The 22,799-nt window shown below is 40.8% G+C and overlaps 1 protein-coding gene across 3 annotated transcripts in view; it reads left to right on the forward strand.

The window, feature by feature from the left end:
- The window catches only part of LOC118379148 (interleukin-1 receptor accessory protein-like 1), a 593,985-nt gene that overhangs the window by 566,097 nt on the left and 5,089 nt on the right, over positions 1-22,799 (forward strand). For 2 of the 3 annotated variants that reach the window (XM_052513955.1, XM_052513956.1), the window contains exons 10-11: positions 13,990-14,160; positions 15,181-15,225. In XM_052513955.1, coding sequence (XP_052369915.1) covers positions 13,990-14,160; positions 15,181-15,225 — 216 coding nt within the window. The remainder of the gene's footprint in view (positions 1-13,989; positions 14,161-15,180; positions 15,226-22,799) is intronic. The other variant, XM_052513957.1, reaches the window with a different exon arrangement.

The following is a 22,799-nucleotide window of genomic DNA, read 5'->3' on the forward strand; positions in this document are numbered from 1 at the left end:
CTGGTCTGTATCTATAGTGTAGTAATAGACTGGTCTGTATCATCTAAAGTGTAGTAATGGACTGGTCTGTATCTATTGTGTAGTAATGGACTGGTCTGTATCATCTATAGTGTAGTAATAGACTGGTCTGTATCATCTATAGTGTAGTAATGGACTGGTCTGTGTCTATAGTGTAGTAATGGACTGGTCTGTATCTATAGTGTAGTAATGGACTGGTCTGTATCTATAGTGTAGTAATAGACTGGTCTGTATCTATAGTGTAGTAATAGACTGGTCTGTATCTATAGTGTAGTAATGGACTGGTCTGTATCTATAGTGTAGTAATAGACTGGTCTGTATCTATAGTGTAGTAATAGACTGGTCTGTATCATCTATAGTGTAGTAATGGACTGGTCTGTGTCTATAGTGTAGTAATAGACTGGTCTGTATCTATAGTGTAGTAATAGACTGGTCTGTATCATCTATAGTGTAGTAATGGACTGGTCTGTATCTATAGTGTAGTAATGGACTGGTCTGTATCTATAGTGTAGTAATGGACTGGTCTGTATCTATAGTGTAGTAATAGACTGGTCTGTATCTATAGTGTAGTAATAGACTGGTCTGTATCATCTATAGTGTAGTAATGGACTGGTCTGTATCTATAGTGTAGTAATGGACTGGTCTGTATCATCTATAGTTTAGTAATGGACTGGTCTGTATCTATAGTGTAGTAATAGACTGTTCTGTATCTATAGTGTAGTAATGGACTGGTCTGTATCTATAGTGTAGTAATAGACTGGTCTGTATCTATAGTGTAGTAATAGACTGGTCTGTATCATCTATAGTGTAGTAATGGACTGGTCTGTATCTATAGTGTAGTAATAGACTGGTCTGTATCATCTATAGTGTAGTAATGGACTGGTCTGTGTCTATAGTGTAGTAATAGACTGGTCTGTATCTATAGTGTAGTAATAGACTGGTCTGTATCATCTATAGTGTAGTAATGGACTGGTCTGTATCTATAGTGTAGTAATGGACTGGTCTGTATCTATAGTGTAGTAATGGACTGGTCTGTATCTATAGTGTAGTAATAGACTGGTCTGTATCTATAGTGTAGTAATAGACTGGTCTGTATCATCTATAGTGTAGTAATGGACTGGTCTGTATCTATAGTGTAGTAATGGACTGGTCTGTATCATCTATAGTGTAGTAATGGACTGGTCTGTATCTATAGTGTAGTAATAGACTGTTCTGTATCTATAGTGTAGTAATGAACTGGTCTGTATCTATAGTGTAGTAATAGACTGGTCTGTATCTATAGTGTAGTAATGAACTGGTCTGTATCTATAGTGTAGTAATGAACTGGTCTGTATCTATAGTGTAGTAATGAACTGGTCTGTATCTATAGTGTAGTAATGGACTGGTCTGTATCTAAAGTGTAGTAATAGACTGGTCTGTATCTATAGTGTAGTAATGGACTGGTCTTTGTCTATCGTGTAGTAATAGACTGGTCTGTATCTATAGTGTAGTAATAGACTGGTCTGTATCATCTATAGTGTAGTAATAGACTGGTCTGTATCCTCTATAGTGTAGTAATAGACTGGTCTGTATCTATAGTGTAGTAATAGACTGGTCTGTATCTATAGTGTAGTAATAGACTGGTCTGTATCTATAGTGTAGTAATAGATTGGTCTGTATCTATAGTGTAGTAATAGACTGGTCTGTATCTATAGTGTAGTAATAGACTGGTCTGTATCTATAGTGTAGTAATGGACTGGTCTGTATCTATAGTGTAGTAATAGACTGGTCTGTATCATCTAAAGTGTAGTAATGGACTGGTCTGTATCTATCGTGTAGTAATGGACTGGTCTGTATCATCTGTAGTGTAGTAATAGACTGGTCTGTATCATCTATAGTGTAGTAATGGACTGGTCTGTGTCTATAGTGTAGTAATGGACTGGTCTGTATCTATAGTGTAGTAATGGACTGGTCTGTATCTATAGTGTAGTAATAGACTGGTCTGTATCTATAGTGTAGTAATGGACTGGTCTTTGTCTATCGTGTAGTAATAGACTGGTCTGTATCTATAGTGTAGTAATAGACTGGTCTGTATCATCTATAGTGTAGTAATAGACTGGTCTGTATCCTCTATAGTGTAGTAATAGACTGGTCTGTATCTATAGTGTAGTAATAGACTGGTCTGTATCTATAGTGTAGTAATAGACTGGTCTGTATCTATAGTGTAGTAATAGATTGGTCTGTATCTATAGTGTAGTAATAGACTGGTCTGTATCTATAGTGTAGTAATAGACTGGTCTGTATCTATAGTGTAGTAATGGACTGGTCTGTATCTATAGTGTAGTAATAGACTGGTCTGTATCATCTAAAGTGTAGTAATGGACTGGTCTGTATCTATCGTGTAGTAATGGACTGGTCTGTATCATCTATAGTGTAGTAATAGACTGGTCTGTATCATCTATAGTGTAGTAATGGACTGGTCTGTGTCTATAGTGTAGTAATGGACTGGTCTGTATCTATAGTGTAGTAATGGACTGGTCTGTATCTATAGTGTAGTAATAGACTGGTCTGTATCTATAGTGTAGTAATAGACTGGTCTGTATCTATAGTGTAGTAATAGACTGGTCTGTATCTATAGTGTAGTAATAGATTGTTCTGTATCTATAGTGTAGTAATAGACTGTTCTGTATCTATAGTGTAGTAATGAACTGGTCTGTATCTATAGTGTAGTAATAGACTGGTCTGTATCTATAGTGTAGTAATGAACTGGTCTGTATCTATAGTGTAGTAATGAACTGGTCTGTATCTATAGTGTAGTAATGAACTGGTCTGTATCTATAGTGTAGTAATGGACTGGTCTGTATCTATAGTGTAGTAATAGACTGGTCTGTATCTATAGTGTAGTAATAGACTGGTCTGTATCTATAGTGTAGTAATGGACTGGTCTGTATCTATAGTGTAGTAATGAACTGGTCTGTATCTATAGTGTAGTAATGAACTGGTCTGTATCTATAGTGTAGTAATGAACTGGTCTGTATCTATAGTGTAGTAATGGACTGGTCTGTATCTATAGTGTAGTAATAGACTGGTCTGTATCTATAGTGTAGTAATAGACTGGTCTGTATCTATAGTGTAGTAATGGACTGGTCTGTATCTATAGTGTAGTAATGGACTGGTCTGTATCTATAGTGTAGTAATGGACTGGTCTGTATCATCTATAGTGTAGTAATGGACTGGTCTGTATCTATAGTGTAGTAATAGACTGTTCTGTATCTATAGTGTAGTAATGAACTGGTCTGTATCTATAGTGTAGTAATAGACTGGTCTGTATCTATAGTGTAGTAATGAACTGGTCTGTATCTATAGTGTAGTAATGAACTGGTCTGTATCTATAGTGTAGTAATGAACTGGTCTGTATCTATAGTGTAGTAATGGACTGGTCTGTATCTATAGTGTAGTAATAGACTGGTCTGTATCTATAGTGTAGTAATGGACTGGTCTTTGTCTATCGTGTAGTAATAGACTGGTCTGTATCTATAGTGTAGTAATAGACTGGTCTGTATCATCTATAGTGTAGTAATAGACTGGTCTGTATCCTCTATAGTGTAGTAATAGACTGGTCTGTATCTATAGTGTAGTAATAGACTGGTCTGTATCTATAGTGTAGTAATAGACTGGTCTGTATCTATAGTGTAGTAATAGATTGGTCTGTATCTATAGTGTAGTAATAGACTGGTCTGTATCTATAGTGTAGTAATAGACTGGTCTGTATCTATAGTGTAGTAATGGACTGGTCTGTATCTATAGTGTAGTAATAGACTGGTCTGTATCATCTAAAGTGTAGTAATGGACTGGTCTGTATCTATCGTGTAGTAATGGACTGGTCTGTATCATCTATAGTGTAGTAATAGACTGGTCTGTATCATCTATAGTGTAGTAATGGACTGGTCTGTGTCTATAGTGTAGTAATGGACTGGTCTGTATCTATAGTGTAGTAATGGACTGGTCTGTATCTATAGTGTAGTAATAGACTGGTCTGTATCTATAGTGTAGTAATAGACTGGTCTGTATCTATAGTGTAGTAATAGACTGGTCTGTATCTATAGTGTAGTAATAGATTGTTCTGTATCTATAGTGTAGTAATAGACTGTTCTGTATCTATAGTGTAGTAATGAACTGGTCTGTATCTATAGTGTAGTAATAGACTGGTCTGTATCTATAGTGTAGTAATGAACTGGTCTGTATCTATAGTGTAGTAATGAACTGGTCTGTATCTATAGTGTAGTAATGAACTGGTCTGTATCTATAGTGTAGTAATGGACTGGTCTGTATCTATAGTGTAGTAATAGACTGGTCTGTATCTATAGTGTAGTAATAGACTGGTCTGTATCTATAGTGTAGTAATGGACTGGTCTGTATCTATAGTGTAGTAATGGACTGGTCTGTATCTATAGTGTAGTAATGGACTGGTCTGTATCTATAGTGTAGTAATAGACTGGTCTGTATCTATAGTGTAGTAATGGACTGGTCTGTATCTATAGTGTAGTAATAGACTGGTCTGTATCTATAGTGTAGTAATAGACTGGTCTGTATCATCTATAGTGTAGTAATGGACTGGTCTGTATCTATAGTGTAGTAATAGACTGGTCTGTATCATCTATAGTGTAGTAATGGACTGGTCTGTGTCTATAGTGTAGTAATAGACTGGTCTGTATCTATAGTGTAGTAATAGACTGGTCTGTATCTATAGTGTAGTAATGGACTGGTCTGTATCTATAGTGTAGTAATGGACTGGTCTGTATCTATAGTGTAGTAATAGACTGGTCTGTATCTATAGTGTAGTAATAGACTGGTCTGTATCTATAGTGTAGTAATGGACTGGTCTGTATCTATAGTGTAGTAATAGACTGGTCTGTATCTATAGTGTAGTAATAGACTGGTCTGTATCATCTATAGTGTAGTAATGGACTGGTCTGTATCTATAGTGTAGTAATAGACTGGTCTGTATCATCTATAGTGTAGTAATGGACTGGTCTGTGTCTATAGTGTAGTAATAGACTGGTCTGTATCTATAGTGTAGTAATAGACTGGTCTGTATCTATAGTGTAGTAATGGACTGGTCTGTATCTATAGTGTAGTAATGGACTGGTCTGTATCTATAGTGTAGTAATAGACTGGTCTGTATCTATAGTGTAGTAATAGACTGGTCTGTATCATCTATAGTGTAGTAATGGACTGGTCTGTATCTGTAGTGTAGTAATGGACTGGTCTGTATCATCTATAGTGTAGTAATGGACTGGTCTGTATCTATAGTGTAGTAATAGACTGGTCTGTATCTATAGTCTAGTAATGAACTGGTCTGTATCTATAGTGTAGTAATAGACTGTTCTGTATATATAGTGTAGTAATGAACTGGTCTGTATCTATAGTGTAGTAATGAACTGGTCTGTATCTATAGTGTAGTAATGAACTGGTCTGTATCTATAATGTAGTAATAGACTGGTCTGTATCATCTGTAGTGTAGTAATGGACTGGTCTGTATCATCTATAGTGTAGTAATGGACTGGTCTGTATCTATAGTGTAGTAATAGACTGGTCTGTATCTATAGTCTAGTAATGAACTGGTCTGTATCTATAGTGTAGTAATAGACTGTTCTGTATCTATAGTGTAGTAATGAACTGGTCTGTATCTATAGTGTAGTAATGAACTGGTCTGTATCTATAGTGTAGTAATGAACTGGTCTGTATCTATAATGTAGTAATGGACTGGTCTGTATCTATAGTGTAGTAATGAACTGGTCTGTATCTATAGTGTAGTAATAGACTGGTCTGTATCATCTATAGTGTAGTAATGGACTGGTCTGTATCATCTATAGTGTAGTAATGGACTGGTCTGTATCTATAGTGTAGTAATAGACTGGTCTGTATCATCTATAGTGTAGTAATGGACTGGTCTGTATCTATAGTGTAGTAATAGACTGGTGTGTATCTATAGTGTAGTAATGGACTGGTCTGTATCATCTATAGTGTAGTAATGAACTGGTCTGTATCTATAATGTAGTAATGGACTGGTCTGTATCTATAGTGTAGTAATGAACTGGTCTGTATCTATAGTGTAGTAATAGACTGGTCTGTATCATCTATAGTGTAGTAATGGACTGGTCTGTATCATCTATAGTGTAGTAATGGACTGGTCTGTATCTATAGTGTAGTAATAGACTGGTCTGTATCATCTATAGTGTAGTAATGGACTGGTCTGTATCTATAGTGTAGTAATAGACTGGTGTGTATCTATAGTGTAGTAATGGACTGGTCTGTATCATCTATAGTGTAGTAATGGACTGGTCTGTATCTATAGTGTAGTAATGAACTGGTCTGTATCTATAGTGTAGTAATGAACTGGTCTGTATCTATAATGTAGTAATGGACTGGTCTGTATCTATAGTGTAGTAATGAACTGGTCTGTATCTATAGTGTAGTAATAGACTGGTCTGTATCATCTATAGTGTAGTAATGGACTGGTCTGTATCATCTATAGTGTAGTAATGGACTGGTCTGTATCTATAGTGTAGTAATAGACTGGTCTGTATCATCTATAGTGTAGTAATGGACTGGTCTGTATCTATAGTGTAGTAATAGACTGGTGTGTATCTATAGTGTAGTAATGGACTGGTCTGTATCATCTATAGTGTAGTAATGGACTGGTCTGTATCTATAGTGTAGTAATAGACTGGTCTGTATCTATAGTGTAGTAATAGACTGGTCTGTATCTATAGTGTAGTAATGGACTGGTCTGTATCTATAGTGTAGTAATGGACTGGTCTGTATCTATAGTGTAGTAATAGACTGGTCTGTATCTATAGTGTAGTAATAGACTGGTCTGTATCATCTATAGTGTAGTAATAGATTGGTCTGTATCTATAGTGTAGTAATGGACTGGTCTGTATCTATAGTGTAGTAATAGACTGGTCTGTATCTATAGTCTAGTAATGAACTGGTCTGTATCTATAGTGTAGTAATAGACTGTTCTGTATCTATAGTGTAGTAATGAACTGGTCTGTATCTATAGTGTAGTAATGAACTGGTCTGTATCTATAGTGTAGTAATGAACTGGTCTGTATCTATAATGTAGTAATAGACTGGTCTGTATCATCTGTAGTGTAGTAATGGACTGGTCTGTATCATCTATAGTGTAGTAATGGACTGGTCTGTATCTATAGTGTAGTAATAGACTGGTCTGTATCTATAGTCTAGTAATGAACTGGTCTGTATCTATAGTGTAGTAATAGACTGTTCTGTATCTATAGTGTAGTAATGAACTGTTCTGTATCTATAGTGTAGTAATGAACTGGTCTGTATCTATAGTGTAGTAATGAACTGGTCTGTATCTATAGTGTAGTAATGGACTGGTCTGTATCTATAGTGTAGTAATGAACTGGTCTGTATCTATAGTGTAGTAATAGACTGGTCTGTATCATCTATAGTGTAGTAATGGACTGGTCTGTATCATCTATAGTGTAGTAATGGACTGGTCTGTATCTATAGTGTAGTAATAGACTGGTCTGTATCATCTATAGTGTAGTAATGGACTGGTCTGTATCTATAGTGTAGTAATAGACTGGTGTGTATCTATAGTGTAGTAATGGACTGGTCTGTATCATCTATAGTGTAGTAATGGACTGGTCTGTATCTATAGTGTAGTAATAGACTGGTCTGTATCTATAGTGTAGTAATAGACTGGTCTGTATCTATAGTGTAGTAATGGACTGGTCTGTATCTATAGTGTAGTAATGGACTGGTCTGTATCTATAGTGTAGTAATAGACTGGTCTGTATCTATAGTGTAGTAATAGACTGGTCTGTATCATCTATAGTGTAGTAATAGATTGGTCTGTATCTATAGTGTAGTAATGGACTGGTCTGTATCTATAGTGTAGTAATAGACTGGTCTGTATCTATAGTCTAGTAATGAACTGGTCTGTATCTATAGTGTAGTAATAGACTGTTCTGTATCTATAGTGTAGTAATGAACTGGTCTGTATCTATAGTGTAGTAATGAACTGGTCTGTATCTATAGTGTAGTAATGAACTGGTCTGTATCTATAATGTAGTAATAGACTGGTCTGTATCATCTGTAGTGTAGTAATGGACTGGTCTGTATCATCTATAGTGTAGTAATGGACTGGTCTGTATTTATAGTGTAGTAATAGACTGGTCTGTATCTATAGTCTAGTAATGAACTGGTCTGTATCTATAGTGTAGTAATAGACTGTTCTGTATCTATAGTGTAGTAATGAACTGGTCTGTATCTATAGTGTAGTAATGAACTGGTCTGTATCTATAGTGTAGTAATGAACTGGTCTGTATCTATAGTGTAGTAATGGACTGGTCTGTATCTATAGTGTAGTAATGAACTGGTCTGTATCTATAGTGTAGTAATAGACTGGTCTGTATCATCTATAGTGTAGTAATGGACTGGTCTGTATCATCTATAGTGTAGTAATGGACTGGTCTGTATCTATAGTGTAGTAATAGACTGGTCTGTATCATCTATAGTGTAGTAATGGACTGGTCTGTATCTATAGTGTAGTAATAGACTGGTCTGTATCATCTATAGTGTAGTAATGGAATGGTCTGTATCTATAGTGTAGTAATAGACTGGTCTGTATCTATAGTGTAGTAATAGACTGGTCTGTATCTATAGTGTAGTAATGGACTGGTCTGTATCTATAGTGTAGTAATGGACTGGTCTGTATCTATAGTGTAGTAATAGACTGGTCTGTATCTATAGTGTAGTAATAGACTGGTCTGTATCATCTATAGTGTAGTAATGGACTGGTCTGTATCATCTATAGTGTAGTAATGGACTGGTCTGTATCTATAGTGTAGTAATAGACTGGTCTGTATCATCTATAGTGTAGTAATGGACTGGTCTGTATCTATAGTGTAGTAATAGACTGGTGTGTATCTATAGTGTAGTAATGGACTGGTCTGTATCATCTATAGTGTAGTAATGGACTGGTCTGTATCTATAGTGTAGTAATAGACTGGTCTGTATCTATAGTGTAGTAATAGACTGGTCTGTATCTATAGTGTAGTAATGGACTGGTCTGTATCTATAGTGTAGTAATGGACTGGTCTGTATCTATAGTGTAGTAATAGACTGGTCTGTATCTATAGTGTGGTAATAGACTGGTCTGTATCATCTATAGTGTAGTAATAGATTGGTCTGTATCTATAGTGTAGTAATGGACTGGTCTGTATCTATAGTGTAGTAATAGACTGGTCTGTATCTATAGTCTAGTAATGAACTGGTCTGTATCTATAGTGTAGTAATAGACTGTTCTGTATCTATAGTGTAGTAATGAACTGGTCTGTATCTATAGTGTAGTAATGAACTGGTCTGTATCTATAGTGTAGTAATGAACTGGTCTGTATCTATAATGTAGTAATAGACTGGTCTGTATCATCTGTAGTGTAGTAATGGACTGGTCTGTATCATCTATAGTGTAGTAATGGACTGGTCTGTATTTATAGTGTAGTAATAGACTGGTCTGTATCTATAGTCTAGTAATGAACTGGTCTGTATCTATAGTGTAGTAATAGACTGTTCTGTATCTATAGTGTAGTAATGAACTGGTCTGTATCTATAGTGTAGTAATGAACTGGTCTGTATCTATAGTGTAGTAATGAACTGGTCTGTATCTATAGTGTAGTAATGGACTGGTCTGTATCTATAGTGTAGTAATGAACTGGTCTGTATCTATAGTGTAGTAATAGACTGGTCTGTATCATCTATAGTGTAGTAATGGACTGGTCTGTATCATCTATAGTGTAGTAATGGACTGGTCTGTATCTATAGTGTAGTAATAGACTGGTCTGTATCATCTATAGTGTAGTAATGGACTGGTCTGTATCTATAGTGTAGTAATAGACTGGTCTGTATCATCTATAGTGTAGTAATGGAATGGTCTGTATCTATAGTGTAGTAATAGACTGGTCTGTATCTATAGTGTAGTAATAGACTGGTCTGTATCTATAGTGTAGTAATGGACTGGTCTGTATCTATAGTGTAGTAATGGACTGGTCTGTATCTATAGTGTAGTAATAGACTGGTCTGTATCTATAGTGTAGTAATAGACTGGTCTGTATCATCTATAGTGTAGTAATAGATTGGTCTGTATCTATAGTGTAGTAATGGACTGGTCTGTATCTATAGTGTAGTAATGGACTGGTCTGTATCTATAGTGTAGTAATGGACTGGTCTGTATCTATAGTGTAGTAATAGACTGGTCTGTATCTATAGTGTAGTAATAGACTGGTCTGTATCATCTATAGTGTAGTAATGGACTGGTCTGTATCTATAGTGTAGTAATGGACTGGTCTGTATCATCTATAGTGTAGTAATGGACTGGTCTGTATCTATAGTGTAGTAATAGACTGGTCTGTATCTATAGTGTAGTAATGAACTGGTCTGTATCTATAGTGTAGTAATAGACTGGTCTGTATCTATAGTGTAGTAATGAACTGGTCTGTATCTATAGTGTAGTAATGAACTGGTCTGTATCTATAGTGTAGTAATGAACTGGTCTGTATCTATAGTGTAGTAATGGACTGGTCTGTATCTATAGTGTAGTAATGAACTGGTCTGTATCTATAGTGTAGTAATGAACTGGTCTGTATCTATAGTGTAGTAATAGACTGGTCTGTATCATCTATAGTGTAGTAATGGACTGGTCTGTATAATATATAGTGTAGTAATGGACTGGTCTGTATCTATAGTGTAGTAATAGACTGGTCTGTATCATCTATAGTGTAGTAATGGACTGGTCTGTATCTATAGTGTAGTAATAGACTGGTGTGTATCTATAGTGTAGTAATATACAGGTCTGTATCATCTATAGTGTAGTAATGGACTGGTCTGTATCTATAGTGTAGTAATAGACTGGTCTGTATCTATAGTGTAGTAATGGACTGGTCTGTATCTATAGTGTAGTAATAGACTGGTCTGTATCTATAGTGTAGTAATAGACTGGTCTGTATCTATAGTGTAGTAATGGACTGGTCTGTATCTATAGTGTAGTAATGGACTGGTCTGTATCTATAGTGTAGTAATAGACTGGTCTGTATCTATAGTGTAGTAATAGACTGGTCTGTATCTATAGTGTAGTAATGGACTGGTCTGTATCTATAGTGTAGTAATAGACTGGTCTGTATCTATAGTGTAGTAATAGACTGGTCTGTATCATCTATAGTGTAGTAATGGACTGGTCTGTATCTATAGTGTAGTAATAGACTGGTCTGTATCATCTATAGTGTAGTAATGGACTGGTCTGTATCTATAGTGTAGTAATAGACTGGTCTGCATCATCTATAGTGTAGTAATGGACTGGTCTGTATCTATAGTGTAGTAATAGACTGGTCTGTATCATCTATAGTGTAGTAATGGACTGGTCTGTATCTATAGTGTAGTAATAGACTGGTGTGTATCTATAGTGTAGTAATATACTGGTCTGTATCATCTATAGTGTAGTAATGGACTGGTCTGTATCTATAGTGTAGTAATAGACTGGTCTGTATCTATAGTGTAGTAATGGACTGGTCTGTATCTATAGTGTAGTAATAGACTGGTCTGTATCTATAGTGTAGTAATAGACTGGTCTGTATCTATAGTGTAGTAATGGACTGGTCTGTATCTATAGTGTAGTAATGGACTGGTCTGTATCTATAGTGTAGTAATAGACTGGTCTGTATCTATAGTGTAGTAATAGACTGGTCTGTATCATCTATAGTGTAGTAATAGATTGGTCTGTATCTATAGTGTAGTAATGGACTGGTCTGTATCTATAGTGTAGTAATAGACTGGTCTGTATCTATAGTGTAGTAATAGACTGGTCTGTATCTATAGTGTAGTAATGGACTGGTCTGTATCTATAGTGTAGTAATAGACTGGTCTGTATCATCTATAGTGTAGTAATGGACTGGTCTGTATCTATAGTGTAGTAATGAACTGGTCTGTGTCTATAGTGTAGTAATAGACTGGTCTGTGTCTATAGTGTAGTAATAGACTGGTCTGTGTCTATAGAGTAGTAATAGACTGGTCTGTGTCTATAGTGTAGTAATAGACTGGTCTGTATCTATAGTGTAGTAATGGACTGGTCTGTATCTATAGTGTAGTAATAGACTGGTCTGTGTCTATAGTGTAGTAATAGACTGGTCTGTGTCTATAGAGTAGTAATAGACTGGTCTGTGTCTATAGTGTAGTAATAGACTGGTCTGTATCTATAGTGTAGTAATAGACTGGTCTGTGTCTATGGTGTAGTAATAGACTGGTCTGTATCTATAGTGTAGTAATAGACTGGTCTGTGTCTATAGTGTAGTAATAGACTGGTCTGTATCTATAGTGTAGTAATGGACTGGTCTGTATCTATAGTGTAGTAATAGACTGGTCTGTGTCTATAGTGTAGTAATGGACTGGTCTGTATCTATAGTGTAGTAATAGACTGGTCTGTGTCTATAGTGTAGTAATAGACTGGTCTGTATCTATAGTGTAGTAATAGACTGGTCTGTATCTATAGTGTAGTAATAGACTGGTCTGTATCTATAGTGTAGTAATTGACTGGTCTGTATCTATAGTGTAGTAATAGACTGGTCTGTGTCTATAGTGTAGTAATAGACTGGTCTGTATCTATAGTGTAGTAATAGACTGGTCTGTATCTATAGTGTAGTAATAGACTGGTCTGTATCTATAGTGTAGTAATAGACTGGTCTGTATCTATAGTGTAGTAATAGACTGGTCTGTATCTATAGTGTAGTAATAGACTGGTCTGTATCTATAGTGTAGTAATAGACTGGTCTGTATCTATAGTGTAGTAATAGACTGGTCTGTATCTATAGTGTAGTAATAGACTGGTCTGTGTCTATAGTGTAGTAATAGACTGGTCTGTATCTATAGTGTAGTAATAGACTGGTCTGTATCTATAGTGTAGTAATAGACTGGTCTGTATCTATAGTGTAGTAATAGACTGGTCTGTTTCTATAGTGTAGTAATAGACTGGTCTGTATCTATAGTGTAGTAATGGACTGGTCTGTATCTATAGTGTAGTAATAGACTGGTCTGTGTCTATAGTGTAGTAATAGACTGGTCTGTATCTATAGTGTAGTAATAGACTGGTCTGTATCTATAGTGTAGTAATAGACTGGTCTGTATCTATAGTGTAGTAATAGAGGCTCCTTGCTGTCCCCAGTCCACCTGACTGTGCTTCTGCTCCAGTTTCAACTGTTCTGCCTTATTATTATTCGACCATGCTGGTCATTTATGAACATTTGAACATCTTGGTCATGTTCTGTTATAATCTCTACCCGGCACAGCCAGAAGAGGACTGGCCACCCCACATAGCCCGGTTCCTCTCTAGGTTTCTTCCTAGGTTTTGGCCTTTCTAGGGAGTTTTTCCTAGCCACCGTGCTTTTACACCTGCATTGTTTGCTGTTTGGGGTTTTAGGCTGGGTTTCTGTACAGCACTTTGAGATATCAGCTGATGTACGAAGGGCTATATAAATAAATTTGATTTGATTTGATTTGATTTGATAGACTGGTCTGTATCTATAGTGTAGTAATAGACTGGTCTGTATCTATAGTGTAGTAATAGACTGGTCTGTGTCTATAGTGTAGTAATAGACTGGTCTGTGTCTATAGTGTAGTAATAGACTGGTCTGTGTCTATAGTGTAGTAATAGACTGGTCTGTGTCTATAGTGTAGTAATAGACTGGTCTGTATCTATAGTGTAGTAATAGACTGGTCTGTGTCTATAGTGTAGTAATAGACTGGTCTGTGTCTATAGTGTAGTAATAGACTGGTCTGTGTCTATAGTGTAGTAATAGACTGGTCTGTGTCTATAGTGTAGTAATAGACTGGTCTGTATCTATAGTGTAGTAATAGACTGGTCTGTATCTATAGTGTAGTAATGGACTGGTCTGTGTGTTACTCCTGTAGATAATAAGGACTATGATGCCTATCTGTCATACACCAAAGTGGACCCGGACCAGTGGAGTCAGGAGACGCGTGAGGAGGAACGCTTCGCCCTGGAGATCCTACCCGACGTCCTGGAGAGGCATTATGGGTATAAACTGTTCATTCCAGACAGGGACTTGATCCCAACCGGAAGTAAGTTTTTTACCTTTTTAGTTTATTTTTCTGTTTAATTCTGTTTCTAATGTTGTCATTGTGTTGTGTACATATCACGTGACACATTCTACCATCTTACTTTGCACTGTAAACACTGACAAACGTTGATTTTGCAGTGAACTGTCACTTTAACATGTTAATTACAACATAACAGCATGTGGCGTTCAGCCGCTGAGTTTGAGTTGTCTGTGGTATAGCTGAAAATGTGTAATTAGTGGGTAATAATCATCTTTGTGATTATATTGCATTGATCCGGTCTTAATCATATCTTCATGATCGCTGTCTCACAACCAATCAAAGGGGACTTCTGCATGTTGACTGCAGTTTACTGCTTGTAATTCAGATTCACACTTGGCACCTGTGATAAGGCCATGATACTGGAGGATAATGCTTCTCTGATACTGTTCCATTACTCTCAGTTAGAATCCCTTTCTTTGTTTTTATTCATTTGTGTCACATTCTTGTCTGTCACATAGTTCAATTTGTGTCGATGTTACGATTACAGCCAGTTTGACTTAAATGTTTGTGTTGTCAGGGGGACTGTGTTAATAGGGGATACGTGGCACAAACCCAGGGCTAAAATACAGACCTTCTAAGGACTTTTGTTCTCCTCTAAGACCTCATTAGTCAATGGATTTGTCTCCAGGCAAATTAACAAAACATTTTCTGATGCAAATAAAGCTATTTATTTCATTGAAATATATGCTATGTTGAAAGTTTGGGTATAAAGTAATCAATTGAAATAGTAGTCTTCATAGCCAATGAATTGTTTGAAACGCATCTATTATAATGTAATACATAGTATGTAAACTGACAGGCTCCTTTGCTCCTGATGCCACAACTCCCATATTAAACTGAGATAAAGGTGTTTTGGTGAGTTGAGAGAAACTAGGCACAGTTTATCTAAGTAACTTATTTAAGTCCCCTGACTCTAACTTCCTCTGATGCCTTTCTGCAAGTCTGATCACACCTTTTGAATGTTGAACTATTTATGTTTAGGTTTCACCAATGATCATTTCCAGGACGATTCAAGACTCCTTAGAGGTACTCTCATTCCCTCAGCCACTTACCACTACTTGTGTCAGCAACTGACCACAACCAGCCACAACTAACCACAACCTGACACAACCAGCCACAATTAACCACAACCAGCCATAACTAACCACAACCAGCCACAACTAACCACAACCTGACACAACCAGCCACAATTAACCACAAACAGCCATAACTAACCACAAACAGCCACAACCTGCAACAAGCAGCCACAACTAACCACAACCCCTGCCACAACCAGCCACAACTAACCACAACCAGCCACAACCTGCCACAAGCAGCCATAACTAACCACAACAGCCACACCCAGCCACAACCAGCCTCACCCAGCCACAACCAGCCACAACCAGACACAACCAGCCTCACCCAGCCACAACCAGCCACAACCAGCCTCACCCAGCCACAACCAGCCACAACCAGCCACAACCAGCCCCACCAGCCACAACCAGCCACAACCAGCCACACCCAGCCACAACCAGCCACAACCAGCCACACCCAGCCACAACCAGCCACAACCAGCCGTAACAACCGTGCTACTCTAGAAAGACCATCAGAGAGGAAAGAGGCTTAGAGAGAGACAGACAGACAGAGAGAGACGGAGAGAGACGGAGAGAGGCAGAGACAGACAGAGACAGAGAGAGAGAGACGGAGAGAGGCAGAGACAGACAGACAGAGAGAGAGAGAGAGACGGAGAGAGACAGACAGACAGAGAGAGACGGAGAGAGGCAGAGAGACAGAGAGAGAGAGACGGAGAGAGACAGACAGACAGAGAGAGACGGAGAGAGACGGAGAGAAGCAGAGACAGACAGAGAGAGATGGAGAGAGGCAGAGACAGAGAAGCAGAGACAGAGAAGCAGAGACAGACAGATACAGAGAAGCAGAGACAGACAGAGACAGAGAAGCAGAGAGAAGCAGAGACAGAGAAGCAGAGACAGACAGAGACAGAGAAGCAGAGAGAAGCAGAGACAGAGAAGCAGAGACAGACAGAGACAGAGAAGCAGTGAGAAGCAGAGACAGACAGAGACAGAGACAGCGATAGACAGAGACAGAGAAGCAGAGAGAAGCAGAGACAGAGACAGAGACCGACAGAGACAGAGAAGCAGAGACATACAGAGACAGAGAAGCAGTGAGAAGCAGAGTCAGAGAAGCAGAGACAGACAGAGACAGAGAAGCAGTGAGAAGCAGAGACAGACAGAGACAGAGACAGAGACAGACAGATACAGAGAAGCAGAGACAGACAGAGAAGCAGAGACAGACAGAGACAGAGAAGCAGAGACATACAGAGACAGAGAAGCAGTGAGAAGCAGAGTCAGAGAAGCAGAGAGAAGCAGAGACAGAGAAGCAGAGAGAAGCAGAGACAGAGAAGCAGAGAGAAGCAGAGACAGAGAAGCAGAGAGAAGCAGAGACAGAGAAGCAGAGAGAAGCAGAGACATACAGAGACAGAGAAGCAGTGAGAAGCAGAGAAAGAGAAGCAGAGACAGAGAAGCAGAGACAGAGAAGCAGTGAGAAGCAGAGACAGAGAAGCAGAGACAGAGAAGCAGAGACAGACAGAGACAGAGAAGCAGAGACAGAGAAGCAGAGACAGAGAAGCAGAGACAGAGGAGCAGAGAGAAGCAGAGACAGAGAAGCAGAGAGAAGCAGAGACAGAGAAGCAGAGAGAAGCAGAGACAGAGAAGCAGAGACAGAGAAGCAGAGACAGAGAAGCAGAGAGAAGCAGAGACAGAGAAGCAGAGAGAAGCAGAGACAGAGAAGCAGAGAGAAGCAGAGACAGAGAAGCAGAGAGAAGCAGAGACATACAGAGACAGAGAAGCAGTGAGAAGCAGAGACAGAGAAGCAGAGACAGAGAAGCAGAGACAGACAGAGACAGAGAAGCAGAGACAGACAGAGACAGAGAAGCAGAGACAGACAGAGAAGCAGAGACAGACAGAGACAGAGAAGCAGAGACAGAGAAGCAGAGACAGACAGAGACAGAGAAGCAGAGACAGAGAAGCAGTGAGAAGCAGAGACAGAGAAGCAGAGACAGAGAAGCAGAGACAGACAGAGACAGAGAAGCAGAGAGAAGCAGAGACAGACAGAGACAGAGAAGCAGAGACAGACAGAGACAGAGAAGCAGAGAGAAGCAGAGACAGAGAAGCAGAGACATAGAAGCAGAGACAGACAGAGACAGAGAAGCAGAGAGAAGCAGAGACAGAGAAGCAGAGACAGAGAAGCAGAGACAGAGAAGCAGAGACAGAGAAGCAGAGACAGACAGAGACAGAGAAGCAGTGAGAAGCAGAGACAGAGAAGCAGAGACAGAGAAGCAGAGACAGACAGAGACAGAGAAGCAGTGAGAAGCAGAGACAGAGAAGCAGAGACAGAGAAGCAGAGACAGACAGAGACAGAGAAGCAGAGACAGAGAAGCAGAGACAGAGAAGCAGAGACAGACAGAGACAGAGAAGCCGAGACAGAGAAGCAGAGACAGAGAAGCAGAGACAGACAGAGACAGAGAAGCAGAGAGAAGCAGAGACAGAGAAGCAGTGAGAAGCAGAGACAGAGAAGCAGAGACAGAGAAGCAGAGACAGACAGAGAAGCAGTGAGAAGCAGAGACAGAGAAGCAGAGACAGAGAAACAGAGACAGACAGAGACAGAGAAGCAGAGACAGAGAAGCAGAGACATACAGAGACAGAGAAGCAGAGACAGACAGAGACAGAGAAGCAGAGACAGAGAAGCAGAGACATACAGAGACAGAGAAGCAGTGAGAAGCAGAGTCAGAGAAGCAGAGTCAGAGAAGCAGAGACAGACAGAGACAGAGAAGCAGAGACAGAGAAGCAGAGACAGACAGAGACAGAGAAGCAGAGAGAAGCAGAGACAGAGAAGCAGAGACAGAGAAGCAGAGACAGACAGAGACAGAGAAGCAGAGAGAAGCAGAGACAGAGAAGCAGTGAGAAGCAGAGACAGAGAAGCAGAGACAGAGAAGCAGAGTCAGAGAAGCAGAGACATACAGAGACAGAGAAGCAGAGAGAAGCAGAGACAGAGAAGCAGAGAGAAGCAGAGACAGAGAAGCAGAGAGAAGCAGAGACAGAGAAGCAGAGCGAAGCAGAGACAGAGAAGCAGAGTCAGAGAAGCAGAGACATACAGAGACAGAGAAGCAGAGAGAAGCAGAGACAGAGAAGCAGAGACAGAGAAGCAGAGTCAGAGAAGCAGAGTCAGAGAAGCACATCCAGACAGATACAGAGAAGCAGAGACAGACAGAGACAGAGAAGCAGAGAGAAGCAGAGACATACAGAGACAGAGAAGCAGAGAGAAGCAGAGTCAGAGAAGCAGAGACAGAGAAGCAGAGACAGAGAAGCAGAGACAGAGAAGCAGAGACAGAGAAGCAGAGACAGACAGAGAAGCAGAGACAGACAGAGACAGAGAAGCAGAGACAGACAGAGAAGCAGAGACAGACAGAGAAGCAGAGAGAAGCAGAGTCAGAGAAGCAGAGACAGAGAAGCAGAGACAGACAGAGAAGCAGAATCAGAGAAGCAGAGACAGACAGAGAAGCAGAGACAGACAGAGACAGAGAAGCAGAGACAGAGAAGCAGAGACAGACAGAGAAGCAGAGAGAAGCAGAGACAGACAGAGACAGAGAAGCAGAGACAGAGAAGCAGAGAGAAGCAGAGACAGAGAAGCAGAGACAGAGAAGCAGAGAGAAGCAGAGACAGAGAAGCAGAGACAGAGAAGCAGAGAGAAGCAGAGACAGAGAAGCAGAGACAGACAGAGACAGAGAAGCAGAGAGAAGCAGAGACAGACAGAGACAGAGAAACAGAGACAGACAGAGAAGCAGAGAGAAGCAGAGACAGACAGAGACAGAGAAACAGAGACAGACAGAGAAGCAGAGAGGAGCAGAGCCAGACAGAGACAGAGACAGAGAAGCAGAGAGAAGCAGAGACAAAGAAGCAGAGACAGAGAGAGACAGAGACAGAGAAGCAGAGACAGAGAGGCAGAGAGAAGAAGAGACAGACAGAGAAGCAGAGACAGACAGAGACAGAGACAGACAGAGACAGAGAAGCAGAGACAGAGAAGCAGAGAGAAGCAGAGACAGAGAAGCAGAGACAGACAGAGACAGAGAAGCAGAGACAGAGAAGCAGAGACAGACAGAGACAGAGAAGCAGAGACAGAGAAGCAGAGACAGAGCAGCAGAGACAGACAGAGACAGAGAAGCAGAGACAGAGAAGCAGAGACAGAGAATCAGAGACAGAGAAGCAGAGACAGAGAAGCAGAGAGAAGCAGAGACAGAGAAGCAGAGACAGACAGAGACAGAGAAGCAGAGACAGAGAAGCAGAGACAGACAGAGACAGAGAAGCAGTGAGAAGCAGAGACAGAGAAGCAGAGACAGAGAAGCAGAGACAGACAGAGACAGAGAAGCAGTGAGAAGCAGAGACAGAGAAGCAGAGACAGAGAAGCAGAGACAGACAGAGACAGAGAAGCTGAGACAGAGAAGCAGAGACAGAGAAGCAGAGACAGACAGAGACAGAGAAGCAGAGAGAAGCAGAGACAGAGAAGCAGAGAGAAGCAGAGACAGACAGAGACAGAGAAGCAGAGACAGAGAAGCAGAGACAGAGAAGCAGAGACAGACAGAGAAGCAGTGAGAAGCAGAGACAAAGAAGCAGAGACAGAGAGAGACAGAGACAGAGAAGCAGAGACAGAGAGGCAGAGAGAAGAAGAGACAGACAGAGAAGCAGAGACAGACAGAGACAGAGACAGACAGAGACAGAGAAGCAGAGACAGAGAAGCAGAGAGAAGCAGAGACAGAGAAGCAGAGACAGAGAAGCAGAGACAGACAGAGACAGAGAAGCAGAGACAGAGAAGCAGAGACAGAGAATCAGAGACAGAGAAGCAGAGACAGAGAAGCAGAGAGAAGCAGAGACAGAGAAGCAGAGACAGACAGAGACAGAGAAGCAGAGACAGAGAAGCAGAGACAGACAGAGACAGAGAAGCAGAGACAGAGAAGCAGAGACAGACAGAGACAGAGAAGCAGTGAGAAGCAGAGACAGAGAAGCAGAGACAGAGAAGCAGAGACAGACAGAGACAGAGAAGCAGTGAGAAGCAGAGACAGAGAAGCAGAGACAGAGAAGCAGAGATAGACAGAGACAGAGAAGCAGAGAGAAGCAGAGACAGAGAAGCAGAGACAGAGAAGCAGAGACAGAGAAGCAGAGACAGACAGAGACAGAGAAGCCGAGACAGAGAAGCAGAGACAGAGAAGCAGAGACAGACAGAGACAGAGAAGCAGAGAGAAGCAGAGACAGAGAAGCAGAGAGAAGCAGAGACAGACAGAGACAGAGAAGCAGAGACAGAGAAGCAGAGACAGAGAAGCAGAGACAGACAGAGAAGCAGTGAGAAGCAGAGACAGAGAAGCAGAGACAGAGAAACAGAGACAGACAGAGACAGAGAAGCAGAGAGAAGCAGAGACATACAGAGACAGAGAAGCAGAGACAGACAGAGACAGAGAAGCAGAGAGAAGCAGAGACAGAGAAGCAGAGACATACAGAGACAGAGAAGCAGTGAGAAGCAGAGTCAGAGAAGCAGAGTCAGAGAAGCAGAGACAGACAGAGACAGAGAAGCAGAGACAGAGAAGCAGAGACAGAGAAGCAGAGACAGACAGAGAAGCAGTGAGAAGCAGAGACAGAGAAGCAGAGACAGAGAAACAGAGACAGACAGAGACAGAGAAGCAGAGAGAAGCAGAGACATACAGAGACAGAGAAGCAGAGACAGACAGAGACAGAGAAGCAGAGAGAAGCAGAGACAGAGAAGCAGAGACAGACAGAGACAGAGAAGCAGAGAGAAGCAGAGACAGAGAAGCAGAGTCAGAGAAGCAGAGACATACAGAGACAGAGAAGCAGAGAGAAGCAGAGACAGAGAAGTAGAGACAGAGAAGCAGAGACATACAGAGACAGAGAAGCAGAGAGAAGCAGAGACAGAGAAGCAGAGTCAGAGAAGCAGAGACATACAGAGACAGAGAAGCAGAGAGAAGCAGAGACAGAGAAGTAGAGACAGAGAAGCAGAGACAGACAGAGACAGAGAAGCAGAGTCAGAGAAGCAGAGACATACAGAGACAGAGAAGCAGAGAGAAGCAGAGACAGAGAAGTAGAGACAGAGAAGCAGAGACATACAGAGACAGAGAAGCAGAGTCAGAGAAGCAGAGTCAGAGAAGCACATCCAGACAGATACAGAGAAGCAGAGACAGACAGAGACAGAGAAGCAGAGAGAAGCAGAGACATACAGAGACAGAGAAGCAGAGAGAAGCAGAGTCAGAGAAGCAGAGACAGAGAAGCAGAGACAGAGAAGCAGAGACAGAGAAGCAGAGACAGAGAAGCAGAGACAGACAGAGAAGCAGAGACAGACAGAGACAGAGAAGCAGAGACAGACAGAGAAGCAGAGACAGACAGAGAAGCAGAGAGAAGCAGAGTCAGAGAAGCAGAGACAGAGAAGCAGAGACAGACAGAGAAGCAGAGACAGAGAAGCAGAGACAGAGAAGCAGAGACAGACAGAGAAGCAGAGACAGACAGAGACAGAGAAGCAGAGACAGAGAAGCAGAGACAGACAGAGAAGCAGAGAGAAGCAGAGACAGACAGAGACAGAGAAGCAGAGACAGAGAAGCAGAGAGAAGCAGAGACAGAGAAGCAGAGACAGAGAAGCAGAGACAGAGAAGCAGAGAGAAGCAGAGACAGAGAAGCAGAGACAGAGAAGCAGAGAGAAGCAGAGACAGAGAAGCAGAGACAGACAGAGACAGAGAAGCAGAGAGAAGCAGAGACAGACAGAGACAGAGAAACAGAGACAGACAGAGAAGCAGAGAGAAGCAGAGACAGACAGAGACAGAGAAACAGAGACAGACAGAGAAGCAGAGAGAAGCAGAGCCAGACAGAGACAGAGACAGAGAAGCAGAGAGAAGCAGAGACAAAGAAGCAGAGACAGAGAGAGACAGAGACAGAGAAGCAGAGACAGAGAGGCAGAGAGAAGCAGAGACAGACAGAGAAGCAGAGACAGACAGAGACAGAGACAGAGACAGAGAAGCAGAGACAGAGAAGCAGAGAGAAGCAGAGACAGAGAAGCAGAGACAGACAGAGACAGAGAAGCAGAGACAGAGAAGCAGAGACAGACAGAGACAGAGAAGCAGAGACAGAGAAGCAGAGACAGAGCAGCAGAGACAGAGAAGCAGAGACAGAGAATCAGAGACAGAGAAGCAGAGACAGAGAAGCAGAGAGAAGCAGAGACAGAGAAGCAGAGACAGACAGAGACAGAGAAGCAGAGACAGAGAAGCAGAGACAGACAGAGACAGAGAAGCAGAGACAGAGAAGCAGAGACAGAGAAGCAGAGACAGAGAAGCAGAGACAGAGAAGCAGAGACAGAGAAGCAGAGAGAAGCAGAGACAGACAGAGACAGAGAAGCAGAGACAGAGAAGCAGAGACATACAGAGACAGAGAAGCAGAGACAGACAGAGACAGAGAAGCAGAGAGAAGCAGAGACAAAGAAGCAGAGACAGACAGAGACAGAGAAGCAGAGACAGAGAAGCAGAGTCAGACAGAGACAGAGACAGACAGAGAAGC

Source organism: Oncorhynchus keta, unplaced genomic scaffold, assembly GCF_023373465.1.
Source record: "Oncorhynchus keta strain PuntledgeMale-10-30-2019 unplaced genomic scaffold, Oket_V2 Un_scaffold_14384_pilon_pilon, whole genome shotgun sequence".
Taxonomy (NCBI): Eukaryota; Metazoa; Chordata; class Actinopteri; order Salmoniformes; family Salmonidae; genus Oncorhynchus; species Oncorhynchus keta.